Raw genomic sequence first — 25,254 nt, 5'->3', positions numbered from 1 at the left:
ATGGATGAGAGACCATCAAGGCAACCAGGGTGGAAGGGACTGTGCTTCACCTGGCCACCACCCCAGCACAGGCTTAGCTTCCCACAGATCAGAGCTGGAGCCGCATTCAAGCTCACCAGCCACGTCTCCAGCCCTGACCAGTGTAAAGCTGGGGCAATTGAGTGCTGAGCCCTTCCCAAGCCTCTAAGGAAAATAAATGCAACAGGTCACCAAGGAGATCTGGGAAAAACTGGGGAACCTGCTGCTTTTGCACCCAATGTGGGTCCAGGTGGTGAAAGAGTTCCTCTCTACCTGCAGGGCCCAGGTTAAACGTAGCACAGGCTACCAAAGACACATCTCTTTAATGCTTTGTGATGAACCTCCCAGTCCAGAACATCCTGCTGTTATTGTGCCTGTGAACTTTCACTAGCACTGTATCTGTCATTAACCTAGAAGGAAACCTTTTTGTGCTCACAACCTCTGTCTGCACAGCTCCCCTCTGGAGGCAAATCCCTCATGGTGAAGACGTCAGCTGGCTGCATGCTGCAGACAAGGTTATGACTGCATTACACACCCTGAGGAGAGCAAGGCTCTATATTATGCTGGGAAAGGTTCATATTTGAAAACAAAGAGGTTTGAGGAATCAAAGGGTGATTTTACTTAGCAAAGTGCCTCAGGTCCCCATAAATCACTCTTACCCTTGCTCAAACAGGGCTGGGCTGATAGCAGAGAGGCAGAGGAGCGTGCTGTGCCCCTGTGGTTCCCGTTTCAGCCATTTGCAGCGGAGCCTGGGACCACACCGGAGCATGTGTTTAGATTAAAGGACGTTGGGGAAGTGACCTTGCCTTAGTCTTTCTGCTAAGCACCTAGCAGACTACCCAGCATGCTAAATCATTAGTAATAACAGTAACAACAGTCTGGCCTCCTTCTCCATGAGCAGTGCCTGCAATACAGATTATTAACAACAAAACAGGGACTCGCTCATCCAAAAATACACTGAAGTTAGCTAATCAGTCTATTTCCAAGCCCTCTGTTATTTCTGAGTGCCCTGAAGTCCCCAGGCGAGCACTTGCTGATGTGTCCAGCCTGATGACACTAGACACTAACAACTGGCTGGATAAGAGCAGAGTGATAGGCAGGGCTGGAGAGGATTTGATGAGTGTGGTGATCAGGGAACAGCTCTTGTTTAGGCAATGATTTCTCTATGTCCAAGTGCTCCCCATCTCCTCCTCATCTCCCCTTCTGTTTCCCTGGTGAACGGCTCTTCTCTGGTCAGAAACAATGCTCCAGAGACAGCCCTGTCCTGACCATCTCTGGGCTGGGACAGTGGAGATCAAGTGGGACCACTCCACTCTCTCCTGTTACCCTTCTTCTCTCTCAGATAACCACTTTTGACCTCTGTCAGGATGGGCAGAAGGTAGGGGTTGGACTCCTGCTCTGATGCAGCACAGCTATTCAATTGCCATTTTCCATCAGTATGGGTTTCTGAGAGGGAAAGTGAGCGGCCAAAGGGATTCAAAACACATTGTTTGTGTAAGTCTGTGAAGGCACCCTGTGGTCTCCTGTCAACCTGCAATCATATAGAAATGACCCAAATTGCACACTGAGAGGCAAATATGAAGGAGATGGGAAAAAAAGGGGAGTGGCTGCCTGGGTAAGAACAGACACACCTTCTGATCAGCTGCACAGCCAGGGCTCTCCGGCAGCAGCTCTGGGGTGGTTGTTCCTCTGCCACGGTGCCCTGTGGCACCTCTGCAGTGACTGGACCCCCCGGACCTCTCCTCTGCAAAGCCCTGTGGGCAGAGGAAGGGCGGCTGCTCCATGCACCAGCATGTGCCACCCACTCAGGCCTTCCCAGTGCACTCAGTGTCACAGCCAAAGACACAAAGTGTGTTGCTCTTCTCCCAGGTCCCCGGGGGTTCCTGCTGCCACGCCTTGAGGCAGCAGTGGGTCCCATATGCCTGACTGCTGAGCAGCACCTGTCCTCCGCCCCATCGGGAGCTGCTGGTGCTGGCCAGGAGCTGCCAAGAAAATCCTGGCCATCTCCGGCTGCAAGAGTGGACTTCCTTTCCAAATCCATGGGCTCCATGGGTACCTTGTAGATAAACCCTGCTAAATAAACAGATGTTTATACTCCTTGTATTAAAGTGATGAAATCTTAGCTTTTTGACAGTGTTGAGTCAATCTAACCTGAGTAACTGCACGAGAACTCATGTTTCCCCTAAAGGGAAACTGTTCTTGTGTAAATATATTTATTAATAATTAAAGCGGTTTTGAGTTCCTGTGTATGCAGCCCCTCTCCCCACCAGAGCTGTCTGAGAGCCTGGTATCCTCCAGCCTGCACAGGAGTCAAATGGGAAGGGATTTTGGCAGGGGGTGATGCTCTATGACAAGAGGTTTGTGGTTTAATTTTGACCTTTTTTTCTTTCTGAACAAAAAATAATGGTGAGATCTGTGTATGAGAGATTTAAAAACCTCTACTACTCCATTAGGAGCATTACCCTGAAATACTCAGTGGAGCTTCTAACAGCTCAGATAATAGGGGTGGGAAATCATTTCTGGAAAATATTCCCCTCAAAGCATCTTACCAGAGAATTGTTTCCTAACAACAACAATAAAATCTTTGTCAAATAATCCTTCAATACCACAAATATTTTGTCTTTAATTCTATCAGTGGAGATAAATTCTCAGCATAGGCAGTGGGAGTCAGAGCTCTGAGGGATTTTTTCTGACAGAGCCAGTACTGGATATCTTTGGGCAAGTCTCACATTTTTCTATGTTCTTTGGCCTATTTTTTTTTAATTCACTGTAATCTGGAACCTAATTTGATATGCCTTAAAAGACTGATTTCACATGGAAGATGCTCTGCTATCAGGGTAAGCAGCCATAAGAAATCCTAAAATAGGCAGATTAAGGGTTTGGGATCATGGGGGTTTATTTCTATGCAATTAAAGACATGATCACATTTAGAAATTGCTAACTTGTAGTTTAAGGGAAAAAAAAAGCTACTAACAACTGGGAGTCCCATATTAAAAAAACAGCTAATAACTCTATTAATTAAGGATATGATTAGCAGAGACAATGAGTTAGATAGCACGAAAGCATAGCATTTAATTCAATGCAGATTTTCAGTGGACATGGCATGGCCAAGGCAGCTGTGTATTAATTAGTGCTCTGAAGAGGGCGAGGAGAACAGGAAAGGGAGAGGGAAATTGGCAGGTGTAGAAATGAGATTAGACAACAACAGAGGATTTTTCTCTCCAGAACAGAAGTCGTGCAGAATCCCCATCAGCCTCACTAACATGTTTTGTATAACGGAAGGATCCATGCCACGAGAACAGGCAGGGCCGTAAGGCACAGCTTGGGGAGAGGGAGGACAGCTCTCGGGGCTCGCCTGTACAGCATTTCCAGGCAGTCGTGACCAAACAGCAGCCTCCATTTCCCACCCTTGTTTTAAATGCTGCTGGCTATTTGTTTGTGGTGAAGTGCCTCCACGCTCAACTCTCATCTTTACACTGGCGTAACTGCTGCAGCTGCACGGGGAGACCGAGCCTACGAGCTTCCCCGTGACTTTCCTCCAGTGCCTGGGTGCTCTGCTCTTAGTGGAAACTCAGTCTGGAGAGAACGATGCTGTGCCCACATCCCACAGCCGCTCCTCTTGGCTGTCGGCTCTACCATGAAGTGTCCACACAGTGCCGAGTGTGCCATGCACTGTGGCACCCCCGTGACCCCTCCTGCACGGGGAACTCGTGGGCTGCCCAGGGAGCCCGGTCCCTCCTGGGTGACCTCTGAGCCCACGGCTCTGCCCTGTGTCGCGATCCCGTGGTAGGAGGCCAGCGCTGGGCTGGGCAATCGCTCAGGGCTCTTTTATGTATCCCTGCAGGGACGTGGGCAAACAAAGCGTCCGCTGCAGGTCGTGGGCCCGGTCAGCCCCCAGCCCGGGTCGGACCCTGGCTCTCCGTACAGCCTCACCCAGGTCTCGGGCGCGTTCTCTCACGACGAGTGGTCAGTTCACACCCCTGCAGACGGGGAAGAAAGCGGTAAGTGTGAAGCGGCACCTCCACCCGCGCATGTGGAGCGATCCCACGGGATGGGGCGGTGGTTCAGGGGCTGTTGCCCACAGCATCGGAAAACATCGCTTCTTTCTCTGGGTCTTCCTTGTCTCCACAGTTAAAGCGGCGCCCGTTGGAGGGCAGAGGAGACTCGCAAGCCGTTCGGAGCTCCACTTTCGTGCGGGCAGAGGCGCTCCGGGGGTGGGGCCGCGCCTCGCTCCCCTCCCGGTGCCCAGGGGAGCGGGAGAGCAGGGGCTGTGGGTGGGGGGCAGTGGGCTGTGAGGGGGCTGCGGAAGGCTGTCTGTTCCGGCTCGCCGTGCTGTTCCGCAGCTAGGAAAAGTGCTTCTTCCCCCGCCCCTTTCCCCCCGGCCCGTCCTGCTCGAAAACGCGAAGGCGGCAGCAGAGAGGACGGGGACAGCTGGAAGAAGCCCCTCCTGCGGCGGGGAGCTGCCCTGTCCAGAGTGTCCCTTTGCCACCCTGTCAGTGGTGCGGGGGGCATCGGTAACTTCACCGCATGCACGTGACGGGCCCGCACCGGGACGCGGTGAGTACCGGCGGGAGGGCGGGAGCGGGGGCGGGCGGAGGGCGGGGGCAGGGAGGGGGCGCGGCCGCGCGCCCCACCGCCCCCCGCCGCCCCCCGCCGCGGCCGCCACTTCCCGCGGGCGTCGCTCGGCAGCGGGCGCTGCCTCCGCAGGAAGCGGCTCCGCGCCCGCCCCTCCCGCGCCCGCCGACGGGCTCATGCACTGTGCGGCGCGGCGGCGCGGGCGGCGGGATGGCTCCGGTCCGGGCGGCGGGCGCTGAGCTGCGGCCCCCCGCGCTGCTACCGCCGCTGCTGCTGCTGCTATTGCCGCTGCTGCTGCCCGACCCTGCCGCCGGCTTGGAGGTGCAGCGCAAGTTCCTCTCTCCCACTCCCACCAACAACTTCGCGCTGGACGGCCCCGGCTCTCGCGTCTACCTGGCGGCCGTCAACCGGCTCTTCCAGCTGTCGGGGGGCGAGCTGGCGCTGGAGGCGGAGGCGGCTGTGGGGCCGGTGCTGGACAGCCCGCTGTGCCACGCGCCGCAGCTGCCACAGGCCTCCTGCGAGCACCCCAGGGTGCTCACCAACAACTACAACAAGATCCTGCAGCCGGACCCCGAGCAGGGCGTCCTCGTCGTCTGCGGCTCCATCTACCAGGGCCTCTGTCAGCTGCGCAGCATGGCCAACATCTCGGCGGTGGCCGTGCGCTTCCCGCCGGGCGGCAGCGACTCTGTCACCGTCTTTCCCAGTATGCTGAACGTGGCGGCCAACCACCCCAACGCCTCTACCGTGGGGCTTGTGCTGCGCCGTGGCGGCGGCGGCGGCGGGGCGCGGCTGCTGGTGGCCGCCACCTACACCGGCTTCGGCAGCCCCTTCTTTCCCCGCAACCGCAGCCTGGAGGACCACCGCTTCGAGAACACGCCCGAGATCGCCATCCGAGCCCTCAACGCCCGCGGCGACCTGGCCAAGCTCTTCACTTTCGACATCAACCCCTCCGACGACAACATCCTCAAGATCAAGCAGGGCGACAAGGCGCGGCACAAGCTCAGCTTCGTCCGCGCCTTCCTGCAGCGCGGGGCCGCGCCGCGCGCCCGCCGCCCCTACGCCTACCTGGCGCTCAACAGCGAGGCGAACGCGGGCGACAAGGAGAGCCCGGCGCACAGCCTGCTGGCCCGCATCTGCCTGGGCGAGCCGGCCGAGGCCACCCTCAACGGCAGCGGCGAGACCAAGAAGCTGACCGAGTCCTACATCCAGCTGGGGCTGCGCTGCGGCGGCGCCGCCGACGCCTTCACCCGTCTCGTCTCGGTCTTCCCGGCGCGGGCGGCTTGGCGCAGCCCCGCCGCGCCCCCCGACCCCGGCCCGGCCCCGGCCCCGGCCCCGCCGGCCCCCGAGGAGCTGCTCTTCGGCGTCTTCGAGCGGGCCGGGGCCGGCGGCGCCGGGGGGCGGCCGCAGTCCGCGCTCTGCGTCTTCCGCTTCGCCGAGATCGAGGAGACGATCCGGGCCGCCCGCAACTCCTGCTTCGTCAGCCCCACTGCCGGCATGGTCACCGTGCTGGACAGCGTGGTACAGGGCACCGGCCCGGCCTGCGAGAAGAGGAACATACAGGTACGGCGGGTGGCGGGTACCGCCGGGGCGGGGGGCGCGGGGAGCCGGTGGCCGGCGAGGGGACAGTGGCCCCGTCCCGCCGCCGCTGCTGCCGCCTCCCCCGGGCGGGAGCACGTCCCGTGGCCGGAGGCCGTCCCGGGCGGGCAGCTGAGCCCCTACACCCCGCTCTCCCCGCTCCTCTCTCCGCTCGGCTCTCCCCGCCCCGCGTTCCCCGGAGACCACCCCCCCGTTACCCGGGGACAGCGTCTTTCCCACGCCCCGTCCCCGGTGCCCACCTCCCTGTGGGTACCCTGCGCGACGGGGGTCAGTGGGCATCGCCGGCGCCACGCCGCGTCCCACGGCGGGCAGCCCTGCCAGGGACTGTACGCTGGGTGCCTTGGCTCCCTGCGTTCGGGACAGAATTGACCACTGTCACAATGTGTTACCGAGTGGCCTTAAATGTTAGCGCCAGACAGAGATGTCTGTTTCGCTTTTCACTAAAAACGTGCGATGCTTTAGAAAAAAGAGACAAAAAAGGTCTGCTTTAATGCTGCATTTTTTCCTTCCTCTGGGAAGTGTGCACAACTCAACTCCATCAAAGATCGTGAAAACATCTGTTTGATTTCAAAGGCGAGGTAGAGCATCTGGGCTTGGGCTTCCTTGTGCAATGCCAGTGGCAAAGAGAGAAAGGTTTCCCATGGTAACCGGAGTGTTTAGTGTGGCATCTTCACGCTGTGGTAAAATATGTAGTCTTAATGTACTGGTTCATAGACCTACTCTAGCAAAGTTTAACAGTTTTTCCCTGATGGCAAAGTAAAAGCTGCCTGACAGCCAGGAAACCTGTTAGTTTGAGCTAATTCCACACTCTCAGTCCTGAGGCCTTGGTGTGGTCATGGCTCTCAGAGGAGTCACTGGGAGTCAGGAATCCTATTTACAGGATGTGAAAGCACCCTCAGCTCTTGTTGGCTGTGGCTGATGCTCAGTATCCCTGCAGATCAGCCCCTCAGGACTGAATCCCCTGGCAGGATTGAACTGTCTCTACCAGGCGGGTCAAGAGGCAGCATTGGGGCTGGGGCTGCTGGAGATACCCGGGGAGTGAGCCTGGTCATAAATGAAAGTCAGTGGTAGAAGTACCCATCACCCTTGAGCTCCCCCAGGGCTTCAGGACTGCTGGGGAGATACTGGTTTTTCCAGCTTTCCATAAGTAAAGAAGATAATCATGACTAATAGCAGTCTGTTGAAGTTGAAAGTATCAAGTGCTGTATGCCATAAGGTGTTTAAACAGTTAATTCCTGAGTGACTCCAGGGAGACTTGGCACAGATAAGATTTCACTCTGTCTGTCTTGGCCTGCCATGCTGTTCCACTGTAAGGCATGCTCCTGGTAGCACCCTCCTGTCTGAGCACTCCCTGGGTAGCAAGGAAGGAGACCAGGAGCCTGTTGTCAGTGATGCCACAAAGGCTGTCTGAGAAGGACACTGTGTTCTTGAAGGGGTGTGTGACAGGGGACAGGAGGGTCAGGGATGTGAGCTAGAATCAGTGACCGCTCGCTGGGAGTCGGTGGGAGCCCTCTGTGTTTGTCACTGTGGCGAGATCAGGCTGCAAGAAAATTTGTTCCTGTGGAGAGAGCAGTGTAACTGGTGGTGATATATGGTGGATGGGGAGATTGGATTCTAGTCCCAACTGACACTGCTGGCCTTGAACCAGTTGTTTAACCTGAGGTACCTCAGTTTTGCACATACTCCTGTATTTCTTACTATTATTCAGAAACCCAACTCGTGTAGCATCGTATTGCATTTGTAAAGCTGCTTTGAGATCCTTTGATGTCAAGTACAGCAGGATATAAATGAAGCATAACATTAATATTCGTTCATGCCTAATATTTCTACACATCCCATTTATTTGAAGCGTATTCCTCTAAAACCGCTGACTGAGCCTGCTGGGAAGCTGTCCTACCAGTCAGAAGGAGAACCTTTTACTTAATCATTAGAATTGCCAACAAGTTAACAAGCTGTTTTTGTTTTCAAGTCCCAGAGTGACAAGCATCAAGAGAAGAGTTGTAATATTTTGTCTTTGTGCTGCAAAAACCTAACATCAATTTCCACCTTCAAGACAGTGAAGACTCTAATACGTTTTGTGTCCCAGCCCTGTAAACACAGCAGGAAAATGTATTAAAGCAGCAGCTGGTCTGGTGGAGCGAATCAGAATCTATCTACCTTTTCATTGTGAGCTCCACTTCTCCTCCTGTTACTGGGTTTCCAGTTTTCCTTTTGCCTGTGCATCACTGATAGGTGCTCCAGTGTTAGCAAGTGTGGCTCATTAGTTCTTCCTGAGGACCAGGCAGTTGGGTTTTAAGCTCCTTTTGGAAGAAAACAACCCATAATGTTGGCCTGATTCATTCTGAGCGCGTGCTCAGCTGAAGTAGTTGGTTGATACAAATCCGGAGCACGGGCTGTTAGGCGTAATGTGGTGTGAAAGGAAAATCATTGCCCCCTTGTGTGCTCTCCAGTCTAATTGAATGCTTCTCTCCTGCAGCACTTGCTGTGACTCAGCCAGGGAGCTCCAGCACTCGCCTGCCAGTGAGGTTTTTGGGAGTGGGCAGTTAAGATGCCAGCCGTCCCTGTTCATCCCCACAGCACTGCTGCTCGGTGCCAACCGACGTGGGGCCTGGCTCCTTATCCTTCAGCACCGTGCTGAGTGGTCTGAGGGAGCCTGGCACTGAACGAGGGGCTTTGTCCCTGTGAATGTTGATGTGGTGCCAGCCGCTTGTTTGGCTCCTGCTGTGACCATGTGGCGCTGGCCACACAGGGGGCTGTGGAGGGCAGATGGGGCAGGTGGACCTGAGGACAGCCCTCTGCTGGCTGGTCAGCCTGTGTTCCCCAGGTTGGGAAAGGGGAGCCACCAGCTTGGCTTGGGAATGGTCCCCTTGCTTTGATAGAAGCACTAACTTGCAATTAAGCTTAACAGTTTTGTGAAACACAGAGAAAATGTGCAGAGGAGGATGGCCTGGGTCAGGAGTGGGGGCGTTGGTTCTTCTCAATGAGCATTGCTGAGAAGTCACATAGGGAGGAGATGATTTCTCAACGCAGCTCAAGGGAAGGAGGACGTGTGAGGGAAGGATTTAGGTTGGTTGGGTTCTTGCACTGCGAGTGAGTGGGTGAGCTCTAGGATTGCTTCCCCTCAACAGAAATAGCTTTTTATAATGAATTTTGTGTCAAATGCTAGTCTTCGTAACACATGCCGCTAAAATGGAATACTTGCGTGGAATCGCTGCGGCATGTTGCCCACTCAAAGCCCGTGTGGAATTTGGACTCAAGCCCCAATAAGGGAAGAGGAGTATGAGCTCTCTGGAGCAGACTGCCTGTAACAGTGTTTGCAGCAACGTGCTGACAGAGCTTATCAAATTCCGAGGACACTGTGTGGGTTTACTTCATATTTGAGCTATTCTGCCCCAGCAGGATCAAGGCCCAGTGGGTTTGAAGGTCACGCTGGCTGCGTGGCTGGAGTGCGGCACAGCTGTGGGATGCTGGAGCAGTTGTGAAAGCAAAGTAGGCGAGAACCCATCCCCCAGTTTCCCACTGGCCTGGGAGCAGTGGCCATGTGGGGTGCCCCAGCACTGTCCCCCTTGGAGCCACCAAAACCAGAGGTCTGCCTGGCTGTTCCTTTGGCCACACTGTCTCACTGCCGTGTCCCAGCAGAGCGAAACCCTGACAGTGTCCTCTCACCACTGCTCTGTCTCTCCATGGGTGTTTTGGCAGGGGACATAGCTGAGCACCTTTGTGCTGTTCCAGCCAGCAGCTGCCTTTTTGGGCAGGGAGATGAGGACGGCTGCTGGCAGCCCCAGCCCCACTCTCTGAGCCATAGCTGCGGCAGAAAGGCGATGACTGTGGATTTCCAGGCGTATCTACAGACCTTCCCGCTCTGTGTCTGAGCAGTGGCTGACGGGGGGGTCTGAGTTGAACACAAAATAAAATGCACTATTTGATGAGGAAGCTCACTTGAGGAAAAGCTGAACTGGAAAGCCCATCCCACACTTGGGGCTGTGCCGGACTCAGTGTCTTCTGTGGTTTCTGCACGAGCCTTGTGCTCTCCTGAAACCTCCCAGAGAGGTACCTTGGGAAAGCAGGCTTGTATTCATTAGGGTTAGATTTGCTGGCCAGGGATCTGCATCTCTCCTGGGAAGTGTTTTGGGGTCTCCAACTCAAAAAAGGCTGAAAATCCAGTTTATTTCCTCTGCTGAAAACCAAAGGCACAGCGGCATGGGATAATGATGCGTTTCAGCATTAATTCTCAAGTTTCTGGCTCTTGTGGCTTTGTGTCAGATCCTGCATGGTCACTGAACACAGCATTTGGGGGTGTAATGATGAGATACCCACCAGTGAGCTGTACTGTAAGGGCTTGTTATATAAAACGAACTCCTTGGGTAGACTGTATAAACAGTATATATGTGTGCCTGGGCATGGAAATGTGGTTTGAAACCAGTCAGAAAATGTTCCCAAAGAAAAAAACCTCATATACACGTGGGAATATGACAAAGCATCTACTTACTGTCCAAATATACTGTGGCATCTCCGTGGGACTGGGTTTTATAGGAACTGAGTTACTTTGAAGTGCTGGTTTAGACTAATTTAGAAATTCCAAACATGAAACTAACTGTGCTCTAACCTTACATCTACTCAAATCCAGAGGATTAGCTACAGAAAGGAAACTGGGAATTTACACTTAATTTCTTCATTAAAAATGAGGCAGGAGTTCTTGTAGCAGGCCTAATTTCTGTGTTTTGCAGCACAGGCTGTGTTTGCAGTTGCTGGCACCACCCCATGGTGCCCCTGCCCCAGTACTGCAGAGCTGCACCGTGCTCCTTGTCACTACCATCAGTTTTGCTTTGGGATGTTGCTTTCCAGATAGCAGAAGATCTGTGTCACTCCATCCTCCCCACAGGGGCTGGGGGTGAGGGGCTGGGCTGTCAGCAGAGGGACCGGTGGGGCCTGGGATGCCCTAGATGAGAGGTTTAAGCCACAACCTGGCTTGGAGCTTTGCCTGGCTTTGGATCCAGCCCTGAGCACTGCCTACCTGCTCTGTCTCTCACCTGATACTAGTGAGCTGCGGTCAGCTCTTGGGTAGTTTTCCTCGAGAATTTATGTGGAAATGTGACCTGCTGCTGCAGTCAAGGTGCACACAGGCAGCAGGGAGCAGAGCTGGAGCCGTGTGAAACCTCGTCCCTCCCAGGAAGGCAGGCTCAGCTCCACAGGCTGCCAGTGCCTGCGGGCTCTCCCACTGCCAGGACTGGCACGGCCCTGGCTCTGTGCTTAGCAGGAGAGTCTCACGGGGAGCGGGTCGGTGCTCCCAAGATGAAGGTGGGTGGTGGGAATGCTTCTCGCGGGCCCCCAGGGCTCGTCATTGCTTTGCATCTCAAGCTCAAACAGGTCCCAGGTTGCAAAGGGAAATTTGGTTGAAGTGGCAACAGTGCCCGGAAACCAGAAGTTGTGCTGCTTTAGGGAACAGAAAGCAGCTCCTGGCTGTGGCAGAGTGCCAGCCTGCTCCAGAAGCCCTGGGCCAGTGCTGCTGGCTGGTGCTGGCTGGGTGGGAGAGGCACGTGCCGGTCCCTTGTCAGAGGAGGGGTCAGAGTCACCCCACTGGTTTCTGGAAAGCTGTGCACGGACCTTGTCGTTCCTGGTAGCTAGACATACAGACTAGATTTAGTCAATTGAGCTCATCAAATCCCCTGCACCCAAGTAATGGTTTAGGTGGAGAACAGGAGAAGGGTCATTTTGGCTAAAGCCATTGTTGGATGTGGAAAGTGGGAGGACACTGGTGCACTCTGGAGAGCTTCTCGTACAATTACATGAAGACTTAGACTGTATCCCTTCATTCAGAGATTTTCCAACCACTTCTGTTTGTGTAGCCCCAGGTGTTTTTCAGAGCAGATGTTTGACTCCCACATGAGAGTGTGAATCCACTCCCTGAAAGGTCCAATGGGTGCAAGCTCAGCTGCGGGGTCTCGGTGGGTGGAAATGAAGGGATTTGCCATCTCTGTTCTGATTTTTCAGTCTGATTTACAGTGATTGAGTGAGAAGATTGATGGGGCTGAGGGCACCTGGAGAGGTGAATAAGGCACCATGAGATGTGTAGGGGCACCTGGGGATGTTGTAAAAACACCTCACTATGCCTTGTAAACCTGACAGGCATCTGTTCAGCTGTGCCGTTGTGACACTCTGCTCTGATGACCTCTCCCAGCAAGTTGTTGGAAACATAATAGGTCTGAGCCCCTGGCTGTGGTAATTTAATGCAAACACTGGGCAAGCTGGAACCGGTGGTGGTTGGAAACAATCAATTATAACCACCTGAGTGCCACGGCACGCTACCTACAGCAGCGCAGCTGCGCCTCCCAGCCAGGCTCGTGCGCGGCATGTGCGAGGTGGCCATGGCAGCTGGCGGCTCCCGGCTGCAGGGGCTGCAGGCAGGGGTGAGACCACTCAGCTGCACCAGGGACAGGATGGATGGGCTGTGCTACTGCTCCTCTGTACTGGGGACGGGATGGATGAGGCTTGGCATTCTGGATTTGAGGAAGAAGTGGCTCCATGGGCAGGGGCAGGTGAATGTTGCCCAGAGACATTGCCACGTCCCAGGTGGAGGAGCCACAGGGCTGTGCCTGTGGTGTTGCTGCAGCCTCGTGCACTTGAGGTCCCCTTGGCGGCATGGTGAGCCCTGGGTGCATTGCAGCCCCTGTGCCAGGAGCTTTCACGGTGGGAAGGTGGGTGCTCAGGTCCATCTGATCAATGCCTCTGATAAGAGGAGTGGCAGCATCAGAGTTTGAATTGAGGTCCTGAGTGCTACTGTGTGACTGTCCCCAGCACACATCCCCAGGGGCACAGTGTGGCAAGGGACCAACCTCCAGGTCTGCAGGAGGGATCCGGTTTGCTGCTTCTTTTTGTTGGTGTCTTTCTCTCTTTTTTTTTGTTGTTTTTTTCTTTCGAATCCTGTTGGATTCTTCTGAATCCTGATGGATTGGTAAAGAAATGATTGTAAGTCTTTATTTTCAAGTTGGGCTTTAACACCTTGCATCAGGCAGAGGAGGTGACAGACTGTCTATATGGCATCTCCCACTTTGAGAGGCCGGTAGAATTTATTGACATTTTCGAGCAGAGAGAGCAGTACTAATTTCTAACATCTGGAGAGCAGCTCTGCTGGCAGCCACTGCTCCAGCAGAGTGAGGCTGCGAGGGCGTGAACGGCTTGTGCCCGGGAAATCACGGGTGGAACAGAGTCGGGACGAGCCCCTGTCAGGTGATCTTGCCTCAATACCTGCTGAGTGTCAGCGGGGCTTGTTGAACATGGGGGCGTGTGCTGGCTCCTTGTGCAGGTTCATGGGGTTTGGGACTGGGGCAGCTCCAGGGAGGGAGATGTGGGATCTGTGGCACCCTGCAGTAACAGGGATGCCAGTGATGGCCCATGGTCTGAGCAGACCTGATCTGCTGTTACCAGCACCTGTGCCTTCCCCTCCAGTTTTTTGGATCTATGGACAACCACAGCCTTGCAGGGTGCTTCAGCTTGGGCTTTTTATCAAGTGATAAAACAGGATAGGTGTTAACTTGGCTATTCAAGCTCCTTTCCATGACAGGGAGCTCCTTCTGCTGTGCCCCTACTCTGAAGGCAGCACGGCCAGAGTCGCAGTCCCGGGTTTGCTGCCGTGCTCCCGAGGGTGCCACCATTGGAACTGGGGAGTTCTGGTGAGATGGTCGAGTCCAGAATACAAACCCCAAGTCTAAGTCCCAGGCACCAGTGAAGCTGCAAGTGCATGTTTGGATCTGCAGGCACGGGCTCAGGTTGGGCTTTTGGCAACTGGTATGGCAGGTCATTAAATGGAAAGGATATTGGGGGTAAATATCTGCTCCAGGGACAGAAATCCACATCTGGAGAGCACCTGACATAGGTGATGTCTTTGCCGCACTTGTTCGTTTGGTCTGATTTCTGCATGTCACTGGGGCAAGCCAAGGGGTGAAGAGCTGGGATTTCCTAACTGGGGGGGAATGGGTGGGGAGGGAGGACGTCCAGAGATGAAGCTGTAGAGATGTCAATAGGCACACTGCTTTCAGATACCTTTGTACAGGTGCTGCCCGCGAGAGGAGGCGGTCTCAGAGTAGGAGGGCTGGCCACATCTTCATCCTTTGCACTTCCATAACCATGTGATTAACCTCTTTGCTTGAATTTCCTCTGTCCCCAGAATGAGGGCAGGGGTTAGAGTGGAAGAAGGGTCTATATGGTTTGGTCGCTTCTGCATTTGATTGCTCAGGTAATGAGCAAAAAGGGTTTTATTAACCTTTCCATGCCAAGCTTCCCCAGTGGGCTGGGTGCTGGACAGCATGCAGTGGTGGTCTGTTTTTTTGGACTCTGGTGCTGAGGCTGTGGAGTAAGCAATGCATAGGCGGTGCCCAGGGGGACAGCACTGCAGCATGGCACTGCTTCTCAGAGACAGGTTTTACTGAGGAGATGTAAAAAAAGAGTAGAGTTCTGCTCATTAACTCAGGGCTTAATTGATTCAGCAAACTAATGAGGAAAATACAGGAAAATATTTACTATAAACCATTGCTAAATGAAACAGATTTGAACTGACACATGCAAAAGACCAGTTGCGTTAGGTAAGTTGTTACTTTAATGGATGCTTTTTTCATCCCAGACTCACACAGATACTCCTTCAGAGCACTTTGAGCATGTGAAGTGCTAAGTGTTAGTACTAGCAATAATAAAATAATAACGCCCAAAGATCGAGGAGCCAAACTTATGGTTCACCAGGGACTCCTCCCTGTGGGAAGGAGTTTGAATGGTCTGAGGTTGGTTACTGAAGCCAAAGCTCAACTTAAATGAGAGACACAACTTGAGTGGTGGAGGAGGGGGCTCTCCCTAGGAAAGAGCAGCTAAGAAAGTACCACCTGAATAAACCAAGCATCTTACTCTGAGCAGTTTCTAAGGGGGAGGCATTTGTTGGGTCCCTGAGCAGGAATGGGTGTCCTTGAGATGAGGCGTGCTCGGCTGATCAGCTCAGCCCCTTGTCCCTGGGGAGTGGGAAGAGGAGCAGAGTTTCCAACGAGGGTGAATTTAAAGGACACACAAGCCCTTGCTGCTCAAACGCGTGCTGTTCTGACTGTGACAACTCCTTTGGAGCCTGTTGTTTGTTAATCCCTCTGCCTGCCTATTCCTGAGGGATTTGATTGTATAATCTGAAGTATTGTATTTAATGCAGGATGAAGGCTAACATAATAAGCTTGACCAGTCTTCCTGGCGGCATGAAGGATGTGCAGTTTTAGTTAAAAGACTGCTACGTTTTTCATGTTTCTCCGCTTTAAGCAGTTCCCCGTGCTGTCGCACGTGCTGCTTCAGTGCCCTGCTGGGGGAAGCATTGGCAGGTGCCAGACCCCCGACTTGTGTGGAGCAAGGAAAGGGGACCCATGCTGGGGTACCGGGGTTGGGGGAAGGTGTTTTTAGGGGATCTGTGCAGTGCAGGTCCTGCCAGTCTCCTGTCCTCTTTGCCCTCAGCTTTCTTTTCCAGTTGGGGTCAGCATCACGGGTTTGGGTGATGGTGGCCACAAGCTGGGCCAGTTGTGGCTGAAGGAGGGGGCAGAAGAGACTGAGAGGGGAATCATACTGTCAGCTGCAGGCATCCAGCTTCAGTGCCACTGCTGGAGCTGAGGCTGGAGCCTCTGGGGGCTCCTTGGAGCCCGTTCATACTCCCCAGCACCCCAAGGAAGGCTTCTGCCAGAGATCCTTCTGTCCTTCCCTCCCACACCTGAGGTGACGTGGCAGCAGGTGGTTGGATGGCTGCAGGGACCCCATGGTTGTTCAAGCTGTTGCCAGGCTTTGGCTTCACCACAGCAGACTGAAAAACTTTGCCCAGATTCACTTTGTTGGAGGTTCTCAGCCCAAGTGCCTCTACTGTGCACTCTTAGTGTGCCACAAGTGCACACTGATTTGCCTCCTGTTGCCGAAGAAATATGATGGGAAGTCTGAGGAGCTCTGTGCTGATGCCTGCCCTTGCAGCAGCACTGCAGTGGAGACTGCTTACATCTCAAGTGCCTCAACAGTGGAGTCCTCTTCCGAGGATGAAATTCTGCTCCCGGCATCCCAAGAAACTTGTTTCTGACAGGTCTGGCTGCGACACTCCAGCAGATAAACGCGTGATTGTGTGTACACACTACTGAGGGATGGGAAGGTTCTGGGGGGTAAATGGGCTTTGCTGGGGGTGCACAGCTGGTCTGGGCTCTGTCCGACACACAGCAGGGCTTGTACTCTGTGTAATGCAGCTGGGCTGCCTTGGTGTCTCTGGCTTTGTTCTCCTGTGCAATATTTCCCCGCAGGTTTTTAGCGTCTCCCTACTGTTCAGGGTGAGTCCATGTCCTGCTATTCTCTTCAGACAGTATCCAAATTATTCTGAATATTCTCTCTGCAGTCAAAGATTTCCCTGAGTCATACCTAAATGTTAATAAAAGCCTAATGGTTTATGTTAAGGAAGGCAAGAGATAAAACTAGAGCCCTTTTATCACAGCCTTTAATGTCCTGAAAATGTCAGTTGTGTGGGAGCAGCTGCCAAATTTTGAGCCTGTGAAGATGATGGGTAAGTCCCACAAATCAACAAGTTTGGAGCGGATTATCGGATGCTGGCTGTGTCATTTTCCCAGGACTCCAGGCATGCTGGAAGCCAACACTTTAATCCCCTCTGATATGACATCTGAAAGGGGCTGGGCTCCCCTTCTCCTCGCTGCAGAGCTCTGGAGCCACTGCAGCACAGCTAGCACGGCCTCGTGGAGGGCGAGGGCTCAGGGCTTTCCTTGCACTGCAACTTCTGAGTCACAAATTAGCTCCAGCTTCGCTTGAGAACTATTTTTAAGGTTACAAACACAGGATGCAGAAATCAGCGCATTTCATGGTTTTCCTGAGTGCTGCCTCACCACTCCTCTTCCTCCTTCTGTTTCCAGCAGACTTCCTTCCCGAAGGGACATCCTGTGTGCCCGGGGCTGGGGAGCTGTAATGGAAATTCTGGGAAATCGCTTTTTCTGTTTCTTTTAGGCCTAGGATAAAGAAATGAATTCACACTGTGATGACAACTAACTCTTGAGCTCTGATGTGGCTGGAGATCTTTTGTCTTTGTCCTACTTTGTTTTTGCAATTGCACTCATGGGTTAATCTGACTAACCATCCTCTTAGCTGTGGCCCCTCGGTTTGAATTAATTTGCATCACTTGTGAAGTTTTACAGCGATACCACCTATCTCAGTGTGCGGGGTGACAGCAGTGTGTGCCCCTCCCTCCTTACAGTGTATGGGGGCACAGCAGTGTGTGCCCCTCCTTACATTCTGTGGGGACACAGCAGTGTGTGCCCTTTCCTTGTCACAGCATGTAGGGGCACAACAGGGTGTCCCCCTCCTCGCAGTGTGCGGGGTGACAGTGGTGCTGCTCAGCCAGAGTTGGCTGTGGCTGTCCCTGACTTGTGCCTGAGAAGGCTCATCATCAGCATCAGAGAGGCAGAGTAAATGTTTTGGGTGCAGAAGGTTTCGGATCTAGACAGTCCATATTTCTGTAAGATGCTGAGTACCCAGAGCATGTCACAGAAAAACAGAGGCAGTAAGTAAATGCCCACGAGGTGTTTTAAAATGCAGATTATAGGAAGAGATTGGTTTTGGAAGAAAACTTAATGTTTGTGCTTTCCCCATGTCAGGGAAGGGCAGTTTGATTTAAGATGGAGCAAGATTTAAGCCATTCCGCATGGAGAAAGTGTTCTATCCCAAACATCCAGTGCAATTCCCCAGCTGTGGTGGCTGCCTGGTGCCTGCAGAAGGATGTGACTTGGCCGTATCCTGTTTACTGTAACATGAGGGAGTTAAGCTGTCCCCTTGGTGCTGTGGGGTACAGGCAGCAGCAGCACAGCATGTCATCCCTCCCTGGGACACGGCAGAGGGAAATACCATATGTCTCCTGCTGCCCATCCATCCGTTGGAAGAACTGATGTCATCTGAAGAAAGGTGTTTCGGAGGAAGGATGTGTGCAGCCAAAATAAAGCTTGGCCTGGGTTATAATAGTTACATCCTGTTTACTGTGGAAAACACTTTGCGCTGATATGAGCTCTGAAATACATGATTTATAAGCAGGCAGGCGCTGCAGATAAGGGACTTCCCGTGATTTTGGCCACCTGTGAGAAGAAAGGGCTGTGTCCAGCAGGCAGCAATGCCGGTTCGGGCTCCTGTGCTTCTCTGGGGAGAGTTGGTGCCGAGTATCCCTTGGGATCCCAGCTGGCTGGAGGTGCCTCTGTGCCTCAGTTTCCCAGTAGGAAGGAGCTTTGTGAGTTTCAGGTGGTGAATATTGGTAAAGGCCAGTGAAGAGTGGCTGGAGTTCATGATCCCCAAGACAAATAAATAAACCCAAGTGCATTTCTAAAGGTCTGGTTGCAAAGGGAAGGAACCATTGAATCAGAAATATGAATGGCTTGCTGTGTTGTCTATATGATATAAAAAAAGTGTCACCCAAATATATACTCTTAAGGATTTGGGCTGTGATTTAATTTTTTAATAGAATGAGATGTGATAAAACTGCAAAACGCATTTAGCATTGCATCCATAAACTTGTTCCTTTTGTCTTGGCCCCCTATGAATGGAGTGCAGCTGTGAATGTGCTGCCTCCTGCTTGGCAGTCGTCTGAGCAGGGCAAGTTTTTCACTTTGTTACTCCATGTCGGATGCAGCCAGTGGTGGCCACGGGGTCCAGTGTCTGCTGGGGCACAGGGACCCAAGGTCAGGGTGGTTTTTTGAAGAGGACCCAGCCTGTCACTGGCTGCAGCGTGGCTGTGCTGATGCAGCAGCAGGGATGTGAGCCCTGGATGTGTCTGCAGCAGCACGGTCTCTGCAATCAGAGGCACATGCTGTTGTGCAGAGGATGCTGTGGGGTGTGACAGCTCTGGGTACCCAGGTAGCCTGTGCTACAACACACCCAGGGCTGGCTGGCACCCACTGCTCCCGCTGGGGTTTGCTCCTGTCCTCTCCCACAAAAAGAGGAGAAGCGGGCAGTGCCATGGCCTGTGGTCCCCACACCAACTGACCCCTGGGTGGGCTGTGGCCATGGCAGAGAGGTCACCAGCCCCGTGGGGTTCTGGTGGAGGCTTCTTCCTTTCCGCCAGTGTGGGGACACCATCTCTCACTCCTGCAGGCACAGCACCTTCGCTTTGTGTACATTTTGGGTTTTAACATGTTTCTTTCCCACTTCTGCCCAGGAATGGGTTGCACCAACCCAAGATACATGGTGGTGGCTGGGGGGCAGACGGGCATGAGGGAGGAGGTGCACCCCAAAGTGGGGTCCAGGCAGAGGAGGGGAGGTCCTCTTACTCTTGCTGCAAAACCTAAAGATTTGCTTAATCTTTTGAACCATCTGCAAAGAGGAGAGAGCTGAAGGTTTAGCCTGGTTCCATTGATGAAATAGTAACGATAACAAGGGAATAGCATCAAGGTTGTGGTGCAGCCCAGGGGGGAGGGACTGTTCTGGACAGGCTGGTGGTCACCTTCTGCCTGGTGGAGGCATATGGTCCAGTTCCCTGACAGATACAGCCTCAAATACCTGCATTTGTTCTGCTTAAATTCACACTCCTGACAGTTTCTGTGGCCAGGCTATCAGTGTTGTGGCTGGGTTCAGAAAGGCATAAACATGCTTCACCCTCGGGCTGTGAGTTGCACCCTGCCAGGTGTCTCTTGCTGGAATTTTGTACCAGCACTTCCCACAGTTAGGGCCTGGGTTGGGCACAGGTGGCCTGTGGATAACTGCTACTGCCACAGTGCCAGCCCTGCCACCACTGCTTGCTGCAGGGAGGATTACAGTGCAGGCACGGCCTTTCTTGGGCTAAACCTGGGATGACACCATTGGTGATGTGGTAATGGCCCTTGAAACGCGCCTGTCATTTGAACAGCTCCAGCTGCACCTGCTGCAGGTGAATTGTCGGCAGTGAGACTGTGCAGAGTTCAGCTGTTGAATCTATCCAAGTTGTCTGAGCAGGAATGACATGAGAATCTCAGAGGAGTTGAGGTGAGAGGGGTCATGAATCTTGAGTGTGTCTTGGCAGGGTAGGAGGAATATAAAGCATTAAGTCCTGCTTCCAAATGCTACTGCCATGCAGAAATTTCAATTATTAAGTTAGCATAGAAGAGTCAAGTCTGTTGTCTTGCTTTGTGCCAAACAAGCCAAATGCCTGCTCACAGACACGGCTTACTGGCAGGTCCTTAACCACTGTCCTCTGCCTTTGCCCCTTGGCACCTGACAGTGAGTCGACATGGGAGTACCTACACTGGCCTCATGCCCCACGTGCTAGCCCTTGCAAGCAGCTCATCTGCCAGGGCCACTTTTTACTTTTCTGTGACTCAGCAGTGAGGGGCTTTAGCAGGGCAGAGCGGGGCTCTCAGCAGTCTGACCCTGCTGTACCTGAGGGGGATGATGGGGGAACCCACTGACGTTTGTGCAGCCCAGTGACAGTTGTGTCTCTCCCCAGCTGCAGCCGGAGCAGCTGGACTGTGGAGCAGCACACCTCCAGCACCCGCTGGCCATCGTGAACCCCATCACAGCCACCCCCATCTTCACTTACAGCGGCCTGACCGCGGTGGCGGTGGCCAGCGTCAACAACTACACTGTTGTGTTCCTGGGCACTGCCAGTGGAGGACTCCTGAAGGTAAGTAGGGCCTGGCAGCACCGGTACGGGGCACAGGGCTGGGGGACAGGGCAGGGTGTCGGGGCCTCCCCTTCCAGCACCATCGGTCTGCCCAGAGGACGAACATCTGTTGTCGACTTGGTCTGAGCACCTGCTCCCATCAGGCAGTGATGAAGTCATTGGATACTGCTACAACCTGGACGGTGATACACACTGCCTGGTGACTGGTGGCTGTTAATTACTGCTCAGGGCTGCCATGCGAGCAGGATGTTCTTGTTGAACCCTGTGCTGGGAGTGCTATTGTGCAGCGTTTAATTATTAACAGCTCTTCTAATAAATTCTCTTTCTGAACTGCTGGCTTTTGAAGACCCTGTGTAGGCAGGGGAATCACCAAGAGATGCTTCCTCACAGCTGAGTCTGAAGCAGGTGTGAACCCATGGTGGAGTCTGTTCTAAATTATGTGCCAGAGGTGATGCAGGGCGATGCAATGCCCCAGCTCCAGAGCCAAGGTGCAAGGCCAAGCTTTAGTAACTTTAGTGCTTGGAGTTTGCCAAAGAAAGTTTTGATTCCAGGCAGTCACAGCAATTTGGTGTATTCCCAGAATTAAAAGTCTGTAGAGGAGAAGGAGAAAAGCCCTGGAGCTTTTCCCCCAGAGACAGCTGATACCTGTTTTATCTCAGCCTGAAGTGAGTGGTGCGTAATGTGGGATATTGGATCAAAATGCTTGCAGAGAGGCAAACTGATCCAGTCTCTCTCCTTGCATCCATATGCTCCTGGCAGAAGTGCGGGAACAATCACAAAGGAACTCCCTGCTTTGGTTTTTGCCCAAAGGGGCAGGTAATTTGGGCAGGTGGGAGGGACCTGGCACCGAGCTGGGCGTAGTGGGCTGGAGGGCACATGCCACACGCAGTGCAGCCTGTTCACACGGCATTAACAGCTCTTCTCTATTATCATCTCGGAGAGAGCAGCCTTATCTGCGGTGCCTCCATTAGGGAGAGGCTCCTGGCTACCCTTTGCTGGGATAATTTGCTCAGATAGCTGTAATCTAATTCTACAACACAGCTGCATAACCAGAAGCCCTTTTACCTTCGGGGCTCCTTGCTCTTTGGCACGGGACACAAGATACTTTGTGTGAGTTATCATTCAGATTTGCTGCCTGAGAAAAGACAGCAGAGGGGCAGAAATAGTGTTCACCCAGCTCCTGCCAGCAGCAATTAGGGCTGCCGGGGGCACGTATGGGAAATTAATCTGATTCTGTGGCTGCAGACAGGCATTTGGCGAGGGCCAGTGCACGTCCAGCAGTCATGAGAGGGACAGCAGTGCTTGGGCAGCGTGGCTGGGGCGAGATGTGCCACGGCGCAGTGCCCTAGAGGGGAACAGCGGGTAGGAGGGGTCTATCCTGGTGATTCCCCACATGTTCAGGTCTGGAAGGCCACAGACAGATACAGTCCTGTGGTGGGGTTACGCAGGACTTCACCCACTCTGCTCCCACCAGCACCAGGGCAGCTCGTGTCCTCCAGCCTGCCCCAGCCTGCTGCACCAGGAGGACTAGTGGTTGCTGCCCCTCCGTGCTGCTGTGGGGGCTCTCCTGCAGGGTCTGCAGCCCCCCAGGATCCAGGGAAAGTGCCTGCATAGAGAGGGTGTAGGGTGAATGTGCCCGGGAGGCAGAGGGACAGAGGGGCAGGCGTCTGGAAACAGCCACATGTGGAGCACATCTCAGCAGGAAGGTAGAGAGGATAGTTGCAGTGGAGGGTGTCAGGGCTTGGTTTGTGGGCATCTTGGATGATCCTAGGGAAATCATTTAGCTTCTGGCTAACCAGCTTTTCAAATGGGCACAATGGCAGTTCCCTGCTTTTTCTGCATAGCTTGCAATGCTTGCATATGGTTCTTAGCAGAGAGAAGCCCGTGCTTTGAGCCTGTGCTGTCTTACTGGGGCATGTCTGTGCTGCTCTACTGTACAAATTAATTAGCCTATGTTAATTAATTAATCCAGACTTTAGAGAGGAGAGGCACACTTGATCCTTACGATTATTGCGTTCCCTTGCTAGTAAGAAGGAAGGAATTTTCCTCACTCCCTTTCTGTTTTAAACTGAAAAGTGACTGTCACGAGAAATTGTGTAGCCCCATTGTTATTTCCTCTCAGCAATGCCACATTTAATTTACTGAGTTTTCAAGTCAAATGCCACCAAGACATTCAGAGATCTGAAAGGGCTGATGCTGTGCAGCCTTCTCCATCACTACCAACGCTTCAGCTGGTGATTCATGAGGCAAGGTAGGACTTGGTACTCTCATGGCAGATGCTGTGGTCTTTTGGAATCAGCAGGGATAGAAGCTTCTTTTGGCTGGCTGTGACAACACTTATTTTTCAAATATGCAGGGGGCAGGGGATGCCATGCTGTACAGCCCTGTTGCTGATTTTCACTGTTTTTCATTAGGCTTTCAAAACTCACTGTTTTCTGTACAGAAATGTGCATATGTATGTGATGGGGGCTGAAGGTTGGTGCCACTTGCATTAGGGTAACTCCAGGAACACTGCTGTGGCTGCTGGACACAGCTGAGGAGTGCTGCTGTGGGTGCTGGATGCAGCCATGCAGGGGTAGAACCTCAGGCCAGGAGCTTTCCAGGCAGCCACTCAAACAGGCGGTGAAGTTCCTGTGTCCCTGAGCAGGACTGGGGCTTTCTGGGCCACAGTGTGTGCCTGCTCAGTGGCACAGAGCTGGCTTTCCAGGAAAGCTCTATGTGTGCAGCCTGCAAAGTGTGCAGAGATTTACAGTGCTTGACAATGTGGGGCTGTGCTGGATACCACTTTGATTCTTGTTTATACCAAGGAGAAATAATCATCTCTCCAGTGGTTGAAAAATGGTCTCAGTGAGTGTCTTCTTAGTGGCTTCTTCTCACTACAGATTAACCTGGACACTACCATGAAGGTTATTAGCAGGAGATCCATTTCTGTGGCTTACGGAGAGCCTGTCCACCCCATCATGCAGTTTGACCCTTCTGATCCCACCTATCTTTACCTGATGACTTCCTACCAGGTGAGATTTTCAGTCCTCATCAAAACAGTCCTTTGAGCACATCACACATTTCATTTAGCACCGAGCTGGGAGCGGGAAGGGACAGTAAGATTTGCTTTAACATTAATGGGCTTTGGCTGGGATGTCAAAGGGATTTCTGGGGAGATACCTGTGCCTGTCCATTCTCCTGTGTGGGGTGGTCAGACCAGGCAGCATAGCTTGTCAGGTGTTTCTGGTGGCCAGGTAGGCAGGAGAGTGAAAGATACTGAAAGTGATTGCACTTATGGGAGTGCAGAAATAAGCAGATGTTGTTCCTGTACAGAAACCCAAGATGAGAGTACATGGTCTTTAGGGAGGTTTTCAGGAGATCCTGTAGACAAAAAGTCTGTCTGTTAGAAGTGGTCCCTGGGGTGGTTTCTGCTCAGCACTCAGCAGGAGTGCTCCGTAGAGACCTTGGAGAAGCTGCAGCAGGTACAGACAGACGATCTCATCTCCGTCAAGTGAACAGAGGAGGAAGATGAGAGCTGAGCGCTCTACGCGCTGGTGGTTTGTCCTGAATTACATTTTAATCTGTCAAAACAGATGCACAGCCACAAATGTTACGTGTTGTATTTGTGTTTTCCAAACCCTAATTCTGTGCAGAGTGGTCATTGTCATTTCACAGACCCCTCCCAGGATGCCTCCAACTGTCTCAGCCCTCAGCTGGGCTGTGCTCCCTGCTCAGGCTGATCAAACACCCAGTGTGATGCTTGTGGTGCCTCCTCTGACTGCTTCTTTTCCAATAAATCAGATGAGTTAATTTTTTTGGGCTGGAATTAGCATCCTGGGAAGCTTCACAGGACTTGACAGGGTTGGGGTGGGGTTGCTGAGCCCCACAGGGCCAGGGAGCTGCAAGGTGCTGAAGGTGAAGTGGGAGTCTGGCCAAGGAGCTCAAGGGTCCATGGTGCGCTTGCCTGGTGGGACCTCAGAGCTCTTGGCACCTCACATTTCCAGTCTCTGCTGTACCAAACCACTCAGATTTCCTTCCCAATTGTTCAGAGATCAAAGGAGGAGAAAGCAGAAACCAACACATGCTTTCTCTCCAACTGCTCCTGCCAAGTGAGCCCCCAGAGGTACTTTGATTTCTTTACAAATCAAGGTTTCTAGAGTGATGCTGCTTTCTAATTGTTGTGTAAATAGCCAGAGACCATGGGGCTCTACCTGGAAACGAGCTTTCTGCAGGTTTTTTCACAGGGAGGAGCAAGCTGTGAAGCCACCTCATTTGACACCTCCGAAAGGTGCAGTGCCGCTCTCCGTAGCCTGGCCATCACATGGCTTCTGCCATGGTGCTGACTGGAAAGGGGCAGCCCAGCTCAGCCCAGCTCAGCCCAGCTCAGTCCAGCTCAGCCCAGCTCAGCCCAACTCAGCCCAGCTCAGCCCAGCTCAGTCCAGCTCAGCCCA

General features: G+C 53.3%; 1 protein-coding gene across 1 annotated transcript in view; it reads left to right on the top strand.

Annotated features, from left to right (window-relative positions):
• Positions 1 to 4,769: 4,769 nt before the first annotated feature.
• The window catches only part of PLXND1 (plexin D1), a 71,899-nt gene continuing 51,414 nt past the window's right edge, over positions 4,770 to 25,254 (top strand). The window contains 5 exon segments of the mRNA XM_027903282.1: positions 4,770 to 4,819; positions 4,821 to 6,153; positions 20,645 to 20,821; positions 23,704 to 23,862; positions 24,556 to 24,583. Of these exon segments, the coding sequence (XP_027759083.1) occupies positions 4,770 to 4,819; positions 4,821 to 6,153; positions 20,645 to 20,821; positions 23,704 to 23,862; positions 24,556 to 24,583 (1,747 nt within the window).

Source organism: Empidonax traillii, unplaced genomic scaffold (assembly GCF_003031625.1).
Source record: "Empidonax traillii isolate 1590-97213 ecotype Southwest subspecies unplaced genomic scaffold, ASM303162v1 scaffold956:size363975, whole genome shotgun sequence".
Classification (NCBI taxonomy): Eukaryota; Metazoa; Chordata; class Aves; order Passeriformes; family Tyrannidae; genus Empidonax; species Empidonax traillii.
This window is presented reverse-complemented; position numbering and strand designations above follow the sequence as displayed.